The sequence below is a fragment of the Mycteria americana genome, chromosome 5, assembly GCF_035582795.1.
Source record: "Mycteria americana isolate JAX WOST 10 ecotype Jacksonville Zoo and Gardens chromosome 5, USCA_MyAme_1.0, whole genome shotgun sequence".
Classification (NCBI taxonomy): domain Eukaryota; kingdom Metazoa; phylum Chordata; class Aves; order Ciconiiformes; family Ciconiidae; genus Mycteria; species Mycteria americana.
This window is the reverse complement of record NC_134369.1, coordinates 70,249,215-70,265,875: the sequence shown is the minus strand read 5'-3', so window position 1 is coordinate 70,265,875 and position 16,661 is coordinate 70,249,215. Positions and strand designations below refer to the sequence as shown.

At 42.6% G+C, this 16,661-nt stretch overlaps 1 protein-coding gene across 1 annotated transcript; it reads left to right on the top strand.

The window, feature by feature from the left end:
• Positions 1 to 8,618: 8,618 nt before the first annotated feature.
• On the top strand, positions 8,619 to 16,072 carry CDKN3 (cyclin dependent kinase inhibitor 3). Its single transcript, XM_075503921.1, has 8 exons — positions 8,619 to 8,674; positions 8,838 to 8,920; positions 9,469 to 9,524; positions 11,091 to 11,135; positions 12,174 to 12,396; positions 13,319 to 13,350; positions 14,253 to 14,356; positions 15,679 to 16,072. Exons 1-8 carry the CDS (start codon positions 8,663 to 8,665, stop codon positions 15,763 to 15,765), a joined length of 642 nt encoding a protein of 213 aa, XP_075360036.1. The 5' UTR covers positions 8,619 to 8,662; the 3' UTR covers positions 15,766 to 16,072.
• The last annotated feature ends 589 nt before the right edge of the window (positions 16,073 to 16,661 follow it).

The following is a 16,661-nucleotide window of genomic DNA, read 5'->3' as shown; positions in this document are numbered from 1 at the left end:
ATAATTCATCCAGTCGTTTTCCTTCCATTGCACAAGCTTCTGGCATGTATGGCACTTTGATCTCTCTGTCATCACCACCCAACTTCAGCTCCTGATCACTGCCATCCTTTTGTCTATTTACAGTCTTCAACAATACTATGGAGATGGCTCAGTGAAATTCATTAGCTTGTGCTATACAGGAGATTTAATGAGATAATTTGATAACCCTATTGCTCCTAGATTCCCAAATATAAAAGTAAGATTTAGGAGCCAAAAAGGACTCCCTACTTCTGACACATCTTACTAGGCCAGCTGGGCAACCTAACTTCTTTTTGATCAAACTCCAAGATTTAATTAACTGAAGAGATTTCCCAAACCATTTGGGGAACACTTCTGCCTATTTTTTTCACTAACTACTTAAGATGAGTGAATGGAAAAACCAGATGCATTGCAAAATCTTCAAAATAAAAATCCTTTCTACTTTATTTTTCCAAAAACTGCGTTTTTATTTTTGGACCCACGCCAGTAACTTCTATCCACTAACATTCTCAGGGCAAACCCTTCTTTCCAACATACAGTTTAAGGGAACAGGCTAAGATGAACGACTACAGAACTAAGAACAGACAGAATCCTCTGACTTCGCATCCAGTGCTTTAACCCCTGTTTCTTACAGTCACCACACATATCCACAGACACAAACAGCAAGAGACAGCAATATATTTTAGTCACTGAAGATACAGATACTAATCCCTGGCACTCACTTCAACCACATCCCCCCTTCATTCCTCTGCCCTCCCAGAGCGATTCCCTTGAAATCAGATTTTACACTTCGCAGGAAGTAACTATTGTTAGTATCACACTTTTCCTCTCCAAGTTGCATTTTGATAGCTTAGAATCCTTCCTTGGGCTGAAAAATCTGGACTAAGAAGATTTAAGTATCTCATAAGTCACCCCAATTGATGAGACTGTATGTAATTTTCACTACAGCACTCTGAAAAAACAGGAAAAATTGAGAAAAACAACATGTAAATTTATTCAGTCTTGTGCTCTGATAATATTTCCATTGACTAGCATGTAAAAATAAAACAAAGATTCACTATGCCAGAACCTTCAAAAACTTTCCTGGACTATCGAGCTTTAAACATAATTTAAACATATGTCCATTTATTAAATATTTGGTTTGGTTCCTCTACCTTCATTACGGTTCATGAAATTATTTCACAGGCACTCACTCAAAACTTCACCTCCTGCTGTTTTCACAATGACTGAAGTAATAATTCAGCTGTCTGTTTGGGACTTTATATCCTCTCTACTGCAAAAACCTGTGCTGTCATAGACCAAATATTTAATATCATTGGAAAGACAATGTCTGGAAGAGCAAGCCAGAAACACACAAAAGCCCTAGCCCCACTGCAGCCTTCTTACAAGCAACTTGATAAGTGCAATGAAAAAGAACAAATTCGTCTATATACAATGTTTCCACTTCATCTTTGTTACCGTAAAGGAAGTATACATTTTAAAGGTCCAATTTTATACTAGCTGGATTGATGTTAAATAGGAAAGAATTATCTACAAAGCTGATAAAAGAAAACAAATAATATTTCCAAGGGAGAATATGATCTCTAGGTAGTGTAAACCAGGATAGCCAAACGTGGCAACCTTATCAGTTGAAGACTTGGCCTTGAAAGCTCTTTTTGCTCTTTCACACTTTCCTTCTTTCCTACTGAACCTGCCATGTCCTGTTTTGATCATTGCTTTGAAACTTCACATTCATCAAAAACCACAAATACAGAAAAAAATTAATAAGAATTCAAATCATTTTGCTTCCAAACAGGATCTCCACCCTCCAAAAGTTTTACAGTATTTATTGTTGGACATTAAGGGATATTTGAATGATAATAAAGAACAAGTAGGTCCCATGATGAAGAGAACAAGATCTACATGGCCACATATAACTTGGAATAAAAAAATACTCATATTGTTTGTCAAGCCAATGACCGACTTCTGATGCTCGGCTCCACAGGCAACATCATATTTGTTGCAAATATGACTTTATCCCTTGTAAACCAAGTAACTGCACAGGCCAGTATGGTGCTGCATACACAGTGCAATGTAGATATCCACAAATGGCCTGCTTTGGAGCAGTAAGACAACTGTTGCAGACCTATCTGCTGTATTGTTGCCATTACCGTGGTTATTACTTGTATTCTGGTAGGGCTCATACAGTCAAGTTATAATCAAAGCACACTGTGCTAAAAACTTAGTCAAAAATATTTTTAGTTTGTACTCCATTTAACAGGCAATTTCAGTCTGAAATACAAAAGGAATCATACAGTAGGGAAAATCTTGCTTTTAAATAATCATTTCCATCAAAATAGATTCTTCAAGGTCATGAACAGACCACTGTAGAAAGAACAAGTCACGGAAACAAAACAAAACGTACCATTACAGAGACTTTCTTTACTGTATTGGGTACAACTTTTGTGTATTTAACATAAACAGAAAAAAAATTTTATATATAAATATATATATATATAAAAATGAGAGAACTGTGATAACAAAGAAGGGCAGACAAGAAACATGCACCATCTCATGTCAACTGCACAGGATAGCACCATTCTCAACTCCAAATAGCACTAGACCTTCTCTGTAGCTATAAAAGGCTTCACATTTCAATCCAGAATAAACAGGGATTTGTTGAAGACTGCAAGTCAAAATAACCTGATCCCAGTGACACTTATGTCATTAGTCCCAATAAAAGCAGGGCTGCACCCTGCCTAGAAATGTAGAAGTTCATCTCCACTAACAATTGCCAGTAACCATTATAAAACTGCACGGAATACTACTTTATTTACCTGTGTCCTCAGCAGTTACTTTACAACACTGTTTTTCATCACCAGCTTTAGGGCCAAATCTCAGTTCTGGTTTTAATTCAATAGACAAGTTGGATTTATAGAGCTAGACAGAGCTTAAGCCCCTCTGTCTTTCTTTCAACTCTTAACTCCATGGTACTGTCCTGGCAAAACAATCCATAAATCCAGTTCTATGGCAGCGGCAGCAGCGTATAACACCATATTCACAAGTAAGTCGCTCCGCAAGCCAACAGCTGTTCTCAGCAGGCAGGGTGTTTTTGTTCAGAGCTACAGAGAAATTACAGTTTCGAAGCTTCTTTGACAGAAAAGACAGCCAATCCACGAGCTTTATGTTTCCAGCCAGCTGCCTGCCACAAATGTATTTGGGTTGTGATGGAAAGCAATGAAAAACCACATGCACGTGAGGAAAAAAAAAGTTCCCTCAAAAAATTGGGATTAGGAGGGTAGTTGGTTGTTATTCTGAAATAACGTCTCTTGCAAAGAATCTGCCTTCAGCAAACACTTTGGCTTGGAGCAGACAATCACCATTCACAAATATTTCTGCCCATGTTTTATTGGCAGTTTCAGAATAAAACCCAAACAAAAACTCAAACGTAGCTGAAGAACTAAGTAATGATGTGGAAAACATACAGAATCTCCCAAAATTGTGCTTGCAATTCTAAAATTTTCTTTTGTGTCTCAAGTTAGAACTGTTTCTCCAAACTTTACACAATTTTATCTCACGTAACAATAATTTTCCATTCATATCCTCATTGTGAGGTGCAATGTAAAGCTTATTAATGTAGTGGTTCAGTTTTCTACAAACATACAATTTACAGTCAAGGGGGGGGAAGAGAAGATGCTTGAAAATTTTGATTGCTTGCTATTATTTTTTTTCTCCTCCAAAACCAACAATCTGAAAAATTAAAATGATGCCCTGTGGGATCTTCTGGTGATGTCACTGGTGGAGCGCTCCCAAAGACATTACAGTGCATCTCTTGGAACACTACATATATTAATTAGTCTTACTAAAACGCAACTTCCAGAAACTGAGATATGAAATGAGAGGTGACTAACAAGTCTTTGGCATTACATGTTTGTTTGGAATAATCAGTTACCAATGATCTTAAAATTATTTTGATGGTTTGGACATTTCAGATCTCATTTTGGCTCCTTGCAGGAAAAGAACATAGCTTGTTTGTTAACGGTTTATCTTTGAATAAGATACGTGCTAAGACTATATACCATCAAATCAGTCCACTCCTTGTTTCACACTAGTCCCTGGCTGTCTCCACTGCTTACACACTAGTTCACTCCCAGGCTTTGACCTGTAAATCCATTATTTATTTTGTCTGGGAAACCTGAGTGCAGAATAGCAGACAGGAGATACTACATATATATGAACCACTCCACCGTCCCCAGGGATGAGAGCTGACCCAAGGACAGCACAACCAGGTTAGGTTTAACTGTATTTGTCTGGCAATCGGAATTTTAACACTTCACCAGTATGACAAGCTATGAACTCGGGGTATAAAGATCTTCACTTTGTCTTTGGTTTGGTGCCCACAGACATGAGAGCCAGGTATAACCAGAGTAACATTTGAAAGCCAGCTGGCTCTCAGGAGCTTGACTGTTTATTGAGAAATGAGAAATAAAAGCGACCTGAAACCCAGATAGGTTTGAAAAGGATTGCTTTCACAGGAGTCACAATCGGGTCCATGAGAAAATTCTTAGCTAACCCACCAGACCTGTCTGGATTTTCACACACCATTTTCTTACATTACAAATTTTGTATACAGATTTCGCTGCCAGACCACAAACCCATTCTACATACATGTATTTAAAGTCTGGGACGTAGGGCCCCTTGGCAAATCTTGCTGTTTGACCCACCTCACTGCCAATTATTTTTAATATCTCTGGGAGAGAATTTATTCCTGCATTAGAGGCATAAGTGTCTTATGTCATGTAACATAAGCGTTATTATCTCTCTCAAAGCAAAAAGCCAACCAAAAAAACACAACCCCAAGCTGCTACCATGTAAGCACAAACTTACCACTCAAATTCTTATTGATTGTTGTGGTCAAGGTTTTTTTTTTCCTCAAAACTTGAAGAATATTATGAACAAATAAGGCAATAATTACCTGCATTAGGATATGAAACCCTGGGATAATGCAATTCATGTAGACTAAAGAAAGACTTAAACCTATTTTCAGAAACAATTGGTATGAATCTTACCTCTGGATATAATGCAAAGATATTGTAATACCTGGCAGAAAAGACTGATAAATGAATGAGGGCAAATAGAACCACTAAGATATCAGCCTTTCCCAACAACTACCGTTCTTTGATATTCCCTGTGCTTGTAAAGAAAAATAATTCTTTATTTAGAGTACCATAACAATCCCCACTGTATATATCAAGCATTTAACACAGAGAAGGTAATGTCCCTGCTTGAAAGTGAACAAAGCTAACTGGGCCCAGAGGGTATCTGCACCAGGAAAGAGGGTTTACCCACACAGAGCCAAGCACATGACAAGAAGGAAAAGGAAAAAATTCAAGCAAAGCAATCAAGGTAATGCTTTAGAGTAAAAAAAAAAACGCCCATCAAGCATTTCCCAACTACAATTACATCCAGGTTTTACAGAATCACAGATTATGTAGGTTGGAAGGGACCCCAAAGGTGCAACCTCCTGCTGAAGGCAGGCCCAGGCAGGACTGGCTGCTCAGGCCTTGTGCAGCCACAGCTGGAGTACCCCCAAGGATGGGGATCCCACAGCCTCTCCGCTCCCCTGCTCGAGCACACTCGCGGTAAGCAATTCGTTTCTTATAATGAGTACTGACTTCTCACGTTCCAACTTTTGTCCGTTGTCTCTTCTCTTCCTGCTACGCACCTCTAAGAAGAGTCTGTCTTCATCTTTTCTACACCCTCCATTAGGTATTTGTAGACAGCAGTTCCTGGCCCAACCACTTATCTAGAAGCCCAATTAAAATTCAGGTTAAATCATACCTTCTTCATCTTCCAAACTATGTATTTCAGCCCATGCCTGTGACCATTTTTCTTCACTTTGCACAGGCTTCCAATCTATAAACTGACAAAAATTTCCAGAAGGTAAAGCCTTGATGTTAATGTGTTCCTTTTTATATGCCAAAAGGACACTTCCTTGCGGACCAACTCCTGTTAATCTTTCCTATAATCTCAAACAAGCTTATCTTCAGCACATGACAATTTGCTGTGCTGGGCAACAGCTCAATTTAAGAAATAAACAGACAACCCTAACATGGAGTCAGCTAATAAATATAATATTTGCCATTTAATGCTGCAAGATGCCTAAGGTAACGGGGAATCTCACAGGTCTGGGGTTTTTTTCCCCAACCTTTTTCCTACATTTACTTCAGATTCCCACTTACATACTATGCCTATTCATTTCTGCCACAACAGACCCCAAGCTCTAGCCTCACATTTTGCAGACTCCTTGGCATTACCAGCTGTTATTACCATTTTAGATTCCATGCAATACTATACTGATTCCTACCATGTGAAGGCACCCAAACTCCAGAGAATTCCTTTGATCTTTCCAAAGAACAACCAGGAGCATTATCATCATTGCTATTTCTTTTTTTATTTATCAGTCTCATGTCACTGCTTCCATAAAGATATAATCCTCAGAGTTAAAGTCTGCAATACCTTTCACGTGAATAAGCAAAATCAATCACGGGAAAAAAAAATGTGGCAAATTTCACACCTATATCAAACACGACAAGTGTTGCACATAATCTCTAAGGGGACCAGAGCTAAAAACACACCGAACAGAAGCAAACAACTTACCTGTTCCTTCATGCAGTGGCTGTAGGAGTTATTAAAATGATGTTTGCAGCTACAGTGGCTGGCTGTCCTCATGTTGCCTCAATTTTTAGGACATTTCTTCCCATTTCTCACCTTAGTCAGCAACATCTCCATTGTTTTAATTCTCCGTTATGCTCAGTAATGTGATTTTTGTACATCTGCTATCATATTCTGGGTTTTAATAAACTGATCTTCTCCTTGAGTCTCTCATTATCTGTTTCTTCATTCCCTGAACCTACCCTAAATCCTGTGATACCAAACAATTTGCTTCCACAATCCTTCTCAGGCAGGTTTCATTAAAACCTCCAGCTGTGGAACCAATGTTACTAATGTAGAACTAAAATCTAAAATCTGCCCACCTGGAGATCTTGCACTGGCCCTACCAGGAATCCCACCAAACTCAAACCACTTAAGGAATTTGTACACAACCATACTTTTGACTTCAAACGACACCTTTGAAAGTCTCCGTGACCATACGTTATCCTCTAGGTCGATGCCAAAAAATCACTGTTTGTGCCTGGCTCCTTCAACATAGTTCTACACATGTCTAAGCACAGACTGTAGAAATGCCGTAATACAATTTTTAAAAACAAAATTCCTCACTATCAATTTATGCATTTTCCCCTATTAATTAATGGCCAGAGTTACCGGCACAATAAACCAGAAATGCTGCAAAAAGAGGTCTACTAAAATGCCCTAACCATAGGCAACTGCCTAGCTCTTAAAAATCAGGCAGCCAGAATCCTTTTTTTTTTCTCCCTGGACTCATCTCTCATGTTAGTTAGGCTAAGATAAAAACTCCATGCAATATCCCTAAAACCTACTTGCACGGAACATTAGAAAAGAGGGCCATGACAAGAACAGGATGTGGATGCATCTAATTGCTTTAAGCCTGAATTTTCCATGAGATCCCACAAGAGCATACACTACAGCCACCTTCAGCTTTCCTTCTGCATGGAGTTGCGAGTCAGCTACCTAAGCAACAACGCTAAGGGCACATCTGTGAGGTCTGAACAGGGCCAAGAGCTAGATGTCCTACTACTGCCAGAATATTTGACATTAAGTTCATGGTTTAAAAGAGCAAGCATTGTTCATTTTCTGCTTTTAGAAGGTCCTGTTTTCTCTGCACCCAGAATTGACCACCCAAAACCTCTGCAGGGCACCTGGCGGCCCCTTGAAAACTCCCCTGCACCCACAAAGGCCACAGCCACACAGAAAACCCATGCTAATGCCAAAAAGGGCCACCAAACTGCACTCCAACCCACTAAACTCAAGCACACCCCTGCTCTCACGTGCTGCAAGTGAAAGCTCACATCTGTCTCCACGTCTTAGTCACAGCCTGTGTGGATGTAGATTCTGGATCCCACAGGCTGACTTTTCGGGAAGGGCCCATCTCTTCCCTTCAACTTTTCCCTCCCACCCCATCTGCACTAAGGACACCATATAAGACCTCCAGAGACAAACAGAAATAAAAGGCCAGTGCTGCAGGAGTCTGAGGAGTACTCCATGTTCGCTTTCCAGCACCACATTTATCTCAGGAAGAGCGCCACAGATGAAAAGGCCCGGAGCAATTTGAAACCAATTCACTACATGCCAGCGAAAACCCACTTCCACCCCTTTTTCAGTCAGAAACGCGAAGCCGCCTTTAAAAAGGGATTAAGGGCAGGGGAGCCGCCCGCCCAGCCCCTGACAGAGCCCTCACAGCGCCGCGCCCCCAACGGCCTCCTGGGGCTCGAGACACAGCCCCTTCCCGCCACAACGCCTCAGCCAATCAGCGCAAAGATCGCCGCCGCCGGCTTTTTTAATCCCGCCTCTCCTTCGCTACCCACCAATCAGAATGCTTCTCTCGTGAAGCCGTAGAGAAAGCCGCTTGGCTTTCTATTGGACGACAGCTTCCTATTGGACGAAGGGAGAGAAGAGCTTGGCCAATGAGGTGGCCCGGGCGGGCGGGGACAGTTCAAACCAGCGGTGGCCGGGGAGCAGCGCCATGGTGAAGCCGGTGAGGGCCGGGGCCGGGGCCGGGGCCGGGGCCGGGATCGGGATCGGGATCGGGATCGGGATCCCCGGGATCCGAGACCGGAATCGCCTCAGCGCCGTCTCAGCCGAGGTGGCAGGGCGGGCTCCGGCCCCCAGGTGAGTTCCTCGCTCTTCTCCCGCCGCAGCCCTGCGCCATGCAAGCGGGCGACTTCGACTCCTCTGACGAGGACGCCGCTGAGGAGGACCTGAGGCCGCTCCCCATCTCCTGGTGAGATGCGCCCCGGGGCGGGCGCGGGTGTCTTTTCCCTCAGAAACTACGCGGGCGTTTGGGTTAAATCCCACTGCTGCAAAACGGGAGTTGTCTCCTGAAGGAAAGCCGTGCCAGGCTCTGGTGACCTGCCAGAGCGAGGGCTGAGGTTGCAGTTGGCCTGACGGTGCCCCTGAAAAGGGATTAAGTTGGTGCTGAGGAGCAGTCAGTGGATGTGGGGCCAGGTCTGCTTTTGGAGGTGTTTGCTAATTGCTGTCGGTCGTGCTAGCCCAAGTATCTCTGTGCTAACGCGGGGATTTGTCAACACTTTCTCTCCTCCTCTTGGGCAGGGGTCTGTGATGAAGCACACTACCAAATGTGTGACTCCCTTGTCTGGTGTTGTAGAAATTACACTGGAATACTTCCATTTTATTCTTAAAATTGAATTATATGTAGGTAACTCTTCTCACGGCCCCACGGAAAAGGAATGTCTCATAGTGAGTTATCTCTATTCAAATAATCAAAATGTTCTGTTCTGATTTTTTTTTTATTTTTTTATTTTCTGATAGGTTGTCTTTGTCTCCTGTCTACTCTTCTGAGTTCCTGGGATTATGTTCCCTTCCAGGTAAGAAGCATTTGCTGAAATGTGCAGGTAATTTTGACGCTGAAGAGAGGTAATATCTCGTACCCCAAAATTCTGTGTTCCATTTACTTGGTGGGGTGTCTTGTTTTGTAATCTACCACTGGAATAATTGTTTCAGAAATACCAAGACTAATCAAGAAAATATCTTAATGCAAGATCATCTGCCAGAGTGGTAAGAGAATAGTGGCTGTCTTCCACTGTCATTTAAAATAGTTGGCTTTATAGCCTGACTCACTATTTATAACAAGCAACAACATAAGTGAAACAAAACTGCTTTGACAAATAATTCCTTTATAAGATATATTGGGCTCAAATTACACTCACTCGCCATGCTGACAGTTCTGTACCGCTCTCCTTTAGCATCTGGGTTGCACTACCATGGCCACGATATAAAAATAAACATATAAGCTTTCACTGCATTTTTAACTACCAAACCTGCAGCCATGGTGAATCTCCTGTGGTCACAAAAGAGATAGAACTGCTGGTGGTGACAATGTGAGCTTTCCCTACTACATTTAAAGCAGTTACTCGACTTCCATTAGCCAACTCCGAGAAATACAAGCTTGGGACTAATACCACACTAAAGAACTAGAAAACAAGTGTTGAATAATATTTGAATTTAAGGTATCTTGAAGTGGGTGATGGCTAGTGCTGATGAAAATCCCACTAACACTTGAACGCCAGGTAACATGTATGCCAAAAAATAGCTGCATTATGTTTTTTAGCTACCTGAGTTGTTCATGTAATGTCTGTTTAATCTTCAGGTACTAACCTCCAGTCTTAGCTCTGCCGATACAGCTCTTGGTCTTCAGGATTCTGCTGTCCTGCTTTCAAAAGCTGTTTCGGGATATGAACAATCCTGGCTGTTGTCAGGGCAGGCATAAAGGTTGTGTGCCTATGGGGCTGTGAGTGAAGGAGGGGAGAGAGAGGGAGGACAGTGCAAATATTTTGAGCAATTACATCTCACAAACCAAACAATAGCTGTGAATATCACAGTGCAGTATTCTGTAGGGGCTGCAAAAATGCCTTGGTAGCATGATCTGAGGAAAAAATGGAAGTGGTGATACACTGAAGATTGAATAGTAAGGAGGATTTTTGATGTGATTTGTGCTGAGTATTACAGAACAGGGAATTTACTTTCCTTCCAGTCAACCAGACAACTCTTCAGTGATCTATATCCAGCCCTTTTATTTGCTGGTGGTTTTTATTTTGGGGGGGGGGGGGGAGGTGGGGTTTTTTTTTTTTAAGCTGTACCCTAATTTATAATATCCAAAACTTTTGATCTGGAAAATGCATAGCAGCTTAAAAACTTGGAGAGTTTTTTTTAATCCTATTACATTACAGTATTAAGCAGATAATAATGTTTAAACTGTCTTCTGTGCTAGTGATCTATTTGCAAAAATAAGAACTGTGTTTTATCTGGGGTGTGGCTTGTTGTTTGCTTTGGTTTTGGTGGGAGGTTGTCTGTGCTCTATTCTTCAGCTGTAGCAGCCGTTCCATAAATGTCACTTACCTGGAGTGGTAATTATCATTCATAATTTGGTTTAGGGTGCAGGTTTAAGGATGTTAGAAGAAATCTTCAGAAAGACATAGGTGAGTCTTCCGGCCAGTGTATAAGTGCCTCTCACTTCCGTGTAACAGGCGAGAACAACATGCAGGTAAACTGAAAGCATGTTACTAAGGGGCTAGAGGTTTACCTTGGCTTAGTCTGGAGACTGCTGGAGTTGCTGTTTGTCTAATTTGGGCATAAGGATCCAGATGCTGGGTATCTAAAACATGGCTTGACTTTGAGAGGTGGTGGCATTTTATTCGTACTTCTATCATGTATGCTATAATTGTCTGTCTAACATGCCATAATGTTAGAATGCATAGCAGTTCTTTACAAAGTCTTGCTGGGGGTATGCCTGACAGTGATCTCTGTCTGAGTTTTGGTAACACTGTGCTTGGAGATGCAGCAAATATCTTGGCAGAGTCACCGTTATGAGAACTAGATATCACTTGCAAGTGTGCAGTGCCACTTTCTCTGTGGCTTCTCTACCAAATATTGGAAAAGTAGTCAGGGTATTTCCAGGCTGGAGCTATACAGGCATCTGCGTATCTTTTACAGTAACCATGAGGTCTGCTAAGTCACGTGCAGAAGAAGGCATCTTCAAAACAGCTAGGACCAAGATGAATTACAAACTTGTAATCTCCTCTTCCCAGAGAAAAATGAGATTGGGATAGAAAAGATGAAATCACATAAAGATTTTGCCGAGTTTTCATCTGTAAACACTAGAAGAGCAGAGACAAACAGCAAAAACCCAGAGTGTTTGGGCCTGGCCACAGCTGGAGGTGGGACAGAATCATGCTTAAGCTGGCAGCAGTTAACAGACTGTTCTGAGTGCTGACATGCTTTCTAGCGAGGCTTGTCTCAAGACTCACTCTGAACCGAGAAAATTCCTCTCATGGGTTACCTGAAGGGAAATGTGGGAGAGACTCAGTGAAAGTAAATGCTGCTCAAAGCAAAATTGCTAACTCCTATTGTCTTAACCTCAAAGATTAAACAAGAGAATCAGTACCATGTCACTTATCTGTTTATCCTTAAGCTTGATAAGCTTTTGTTTATTTGCAAGTGTCTTAATCTGTTGGCAGAAGAACTAAAGAACTATGGGACCCAGGATATATTTGTGCTTTGTACCAGAGGAGAGCTCTTCAAATACCGAGTACCCAACCTTATAGACACCTACCAACAGCATGGGATCTGTGTGCACCACTATCCTATTCCTGATGGGGATGCTCCTGACATTGCCATGTGCTGCAAAATTCTGGAAGAGCTCAGAAGCTGCCTGGAAAGTAACCGGAAAACAATCATACAGTAGGTTCTGGCTGCCTCCCTTTCACCCCACATTCCTGTAAAAGATACCAGCTTCTCTCTTGATGCATGACCAGCTGAAACAGAATCCTGTCAAATGACAATTGCATTCTTTAGGGTTAGTTCAAGCTGAGAAAAGCTGCTTGTTTCTCCTCATGCACCTTTTTGGAGCTAACTTGTCCTTTGTAAGATTTGAATCTCCCATTTCCCCTAGCTCTGTCCAGCAGGCACTTCAAAGTGTGTGTTGAATGGCACCATATGACTCCTTGCCTGCTAGCCTAGTTGGATATCAGGTGTACTACAGGAGTTGTAAGCTAAAGCCACTGTTGTCAGAGAATAACACACCCCGGGGCTGTTTATCAGGGACTCGGTGGGTTCCAGCAGTGCAAAACTCACTCTTAAATTGCATGAAACTGGTTTAAAGTAGTTTCTTTAGACATTTGTAGCTGCGCTCAGGGTAGAGGGGAAGAGCTTTCCAAGTTCCATGTTCCCTGGATGATCCTGCTGGCAGCTCCCTGCACAGGCATCCACTGAGTCCTTGGGCTTCCTGCTGGTGCAGGACCCTGCTGCTTTCATTAGCTCACAACTATCATCAAAGCCTTAATCTGGAGTAGGATTTAAAGAAAATTGAGGTTGTCCATCTTCACACGGTTTTCTGTCCTCCTGTGCCTTTGGGACTACTACCATGGATGAAGGGGAACTTTAAAATTGCAGTTTCTCTAGAAAGACATTGCTTAAGGAAGGTCTGAAGAATAAATGGGAGATAGAATTTCTATAGAAATACCTGCAAAGCTAACTTCCTTGTACCACTGCTCCTCTTGATTATATTAAGGCAAGAATTGTGTCCGTACATTTACATATCGGGGGTTCTGAGTGTTGCAGTGTACTACAGCTTGTTACAACCAAATGTTTTCTTCTCTTTCAGCTGTTACGGTGGCCTTGGACGCTCATGTCTCAGTAAGCAGTTGTCTTCCCCCTCTCAATGCCTGACTAACTAAGCTGCCTCACAAACCCATTCTTGTCAGACAGCACTGTCTAAAGGAGCCAGATTCTGCTTGAAGCTTACCTGTGGTTACAATGCAAAATGCCACTGCAGGTAGCAGGCTAGTGAATGTTTCTTGGGAGCCCATTTCTTTGGAAAGGTGTTGTCAAATGGTAGTAACGTTAGCTGCCTGTATAGAAACTGTGGTGAGTGAGGTAAGTATGTCATGGTATAGCTCTGACTATGTAGGTGAGGGGATGGAAGGTCAGGCAGGGTCAGTCTTTCAGTGAGGCTGATAGAAAGTTCTCTCTTACTTTCTGACTCTTTCCCTGTTTTCACTGCAAATTTTAGTCTTCTCTGACTGATAGGATTGTAATTTCCCCTCTTCCCTGAGCATCTCAAGAAAAGGAGATGAACCTATTCCTCTGCATCTTTCTTCAGCCCAATGTCCCCACTAAAGCTTGCAGGGGCATTAGTTATTGTGTGTGCCCCAGAAGGACGGGGTGGTGATATTGCCAAAAAAGCAAATGCAGTCAGAAGACACAAAGGGGAATTAACTGGGTCTACTGGAATCTGCTCTTGGAAAGACTTTAGAATTTGCCTCCCGAATGCTGCTAGAAAGGCGGGGGGGGGAAAGTGGGAGGGTTTTCGCCTGTTTCCAAAGCCCACAGGCTTGGGCAGGAGCAGCAGGCAGATGGGGCTAGCACCAACAAATAGTGTTCAGCAAAAGATCCAACAGACGTGTGACCCTGATATGACGAGGCCGAGTTTTGCTAGAGCGGTTTTCATGGAACAGACCTATTACTGTGCAAGAGTGGTACTGCGTACAGCAAGAGGAGCTCAGTAGCATACATGCATATATACCTTTCCCTTACAGTAGCTGCGTGTCTCCTGCTTTGGCTTTCGGATGCGCTGGCACCTCAGCAAGCAATAGACAGCCTCAGAAACTTGAGAGGATCTGGGGCGATACAGACCATCAAGGTAATGAGGCTACAACAGGTAATACACGTGTCAACAAGAGCAAAGAGCTTGCGCAGCCCTCTCCTTTGCTTCACAAAGAGATCCCTCTGTCTTTCTGAGATGCTCCATAGCTGGTGCCCCTGCTGCTCTCTTGGGTTTGAGCTGCTTCTAGCTTTCTGCTTTCATGCCGATTCTGTCTTGTTCTGCCTCTACTGAACTCAGCAGCTGTTCTCCCTGTTTCTCCTCACCATCACTAGTAACTTGTTGCTTTCTCCTCCTTATCACTGCTCATCACTCACTAATGAGTCCCCTTTTCTGTTTGTATTGTCACATTCTCCTCACAACTTGGCCTTCTGCTTCATTTTTCTGCCTTGGTTTTGCTCCATCTTCCTAACCTAGCTAGCCATGTTCATCCTCTGTAGCTATCACATCAATTTACTGGCAGTCTTCTTTTAAGAAGTATCCCTAGCGCTAGTGTTAAAACCTACATGGAGGGAGGCCTAAGTTGCTGAACGTAATGGTTTTTTCTTCTTTTCGTGGCATTTTTAGCTACTCTGTGTACCTGTTTCTGTTGATACGAGTCCTACATGCTCTTAAAACAGTTCTATGCACAGGAAAGAGGAGCTGACATTTAAAAAGTTTACAAGATAGTACTTTCTGAGGAGAAAGAGTTGCCTGAAGACTGTCTCTTTGTTAGCTCTAAGCCTGTCTGGAAGGCAAATCTTGTTCAAACTACTTGTTGAAAATCAGTTTTCCGCAAACCAAGGGGCAGGTGGGGAGCAGCTTGCATCCCTGGTTGAATGCAGGGAAGGATACGAGCAAATGTTATAATTAGAAGCCCTCACAGCCACTTGGGGTGGATGATCTGGCCTTTAGCCTCTGCTGACCAACATTTTAATCTCATTTTGAACACTTGCATATTAATACTCCACATGATGTATGAGTTGACCTAAGAACTCTTAGTACAAACTGTTGTACATCACCATACTAGCTAAAGGCTGCGTTCTGCATCACGGCCTCATTATGGAGAGTAATACTCTTGGTGACCCAAATAAAGCAGCTTTGAATTCTGACATGAAACTCCCACCGATGAGGAACGTGTTTTGCCTTACCTTGAGCTCACATGTGCCCTTTATGAGGAACCACAGGATCCAAGCCAAGATCCGTGTAATCTGTGTCTGATGGTGAAAAATTCCAGAGGAGCTGGAGTAAGCACAAGAACAACAAATAAACAGACTAGAGGGTGCAGTTTTCATCCTGGGGTATCAAACACTTTTTAAGATGGGTAGTGCCTCTTCTGAAAGTATAGAGCACTCATTACAAATCTGGTTGTGCTTTTTCAGCAATACAATTACCTCCATGACTTTCGAGAGAACCTAGCTGCACATCTGGCAACCAAGGATACAATATTAAGATCGGTATCACGATAACTAATACTGGCGTGGTGTATTTTTGTGTCTACGTGGCTGCAGCAGACACCTGGACGAGACACCTCACCCCTGACCTTTAGTTTCTCATCGCTACTGCCTGTGTGATGCAGCTGCTCACTTCCAAATCCGTGTGTAAAATGTTGGGGGGGCAGAGGAGATCCTCCAGGACATGCAGCATCTTCCTCTGTTTGGCAGTCTTTAATACTCACTGCCTTAAAAACACCTGGAAGTGTGTTTGTGTTCATTACTGTTCTGCCAGCGGCCTGCATACCTAATGAGCTTGTTTTCAATATAATAATCTCTCTGACACACTGACTACTTCATGTTTAGCACCACTTGGTACTGACAGCGTGCACCTCTGCTGCTGTTGAACCGGTACGCTGATGTTTTCATGTTGACATGCTATGGCCTGCTTCCGTGTACTTACCAAATGGAAGGGAGGCCGGGCTGTCAAAGCAGCCACTGAATTTCATTTTGACTTCGTCTCTGTTCTACATAGCGTGAGAATTGGGATGAGCAATTGGACGTGAAGGCAGGAGATCTGTGAGGAAACAAGATAGTCTGTAGCTCCTCACAGCTAAGTTCAGACTTCCAGTGCCAAGAGGCTGGCTTCTACTCCAGTGTGTAGGGGACGGAAAAGGGGGAGAGGTGAAGGATAACTCCTTCTCTACTGCCTTTGTAAGAGAGTCATGCTGGGACAATGTAGCTAGATGAAAATTACTTCACTGGAGCTGTTTGAAAAAAAACCTCAGCTCTAGCTTTAAACCAAAGGAAAGTCAAGCATGAAAATTTTCCTGCTGGAGTGCTTTCCCCTTAGGAACTAGTAAGAACTCATTCTAAAACGTCACGGTTCTGCTCCTAGTGCATTCAGTGATATTTAGGAACGAGACCCCTCT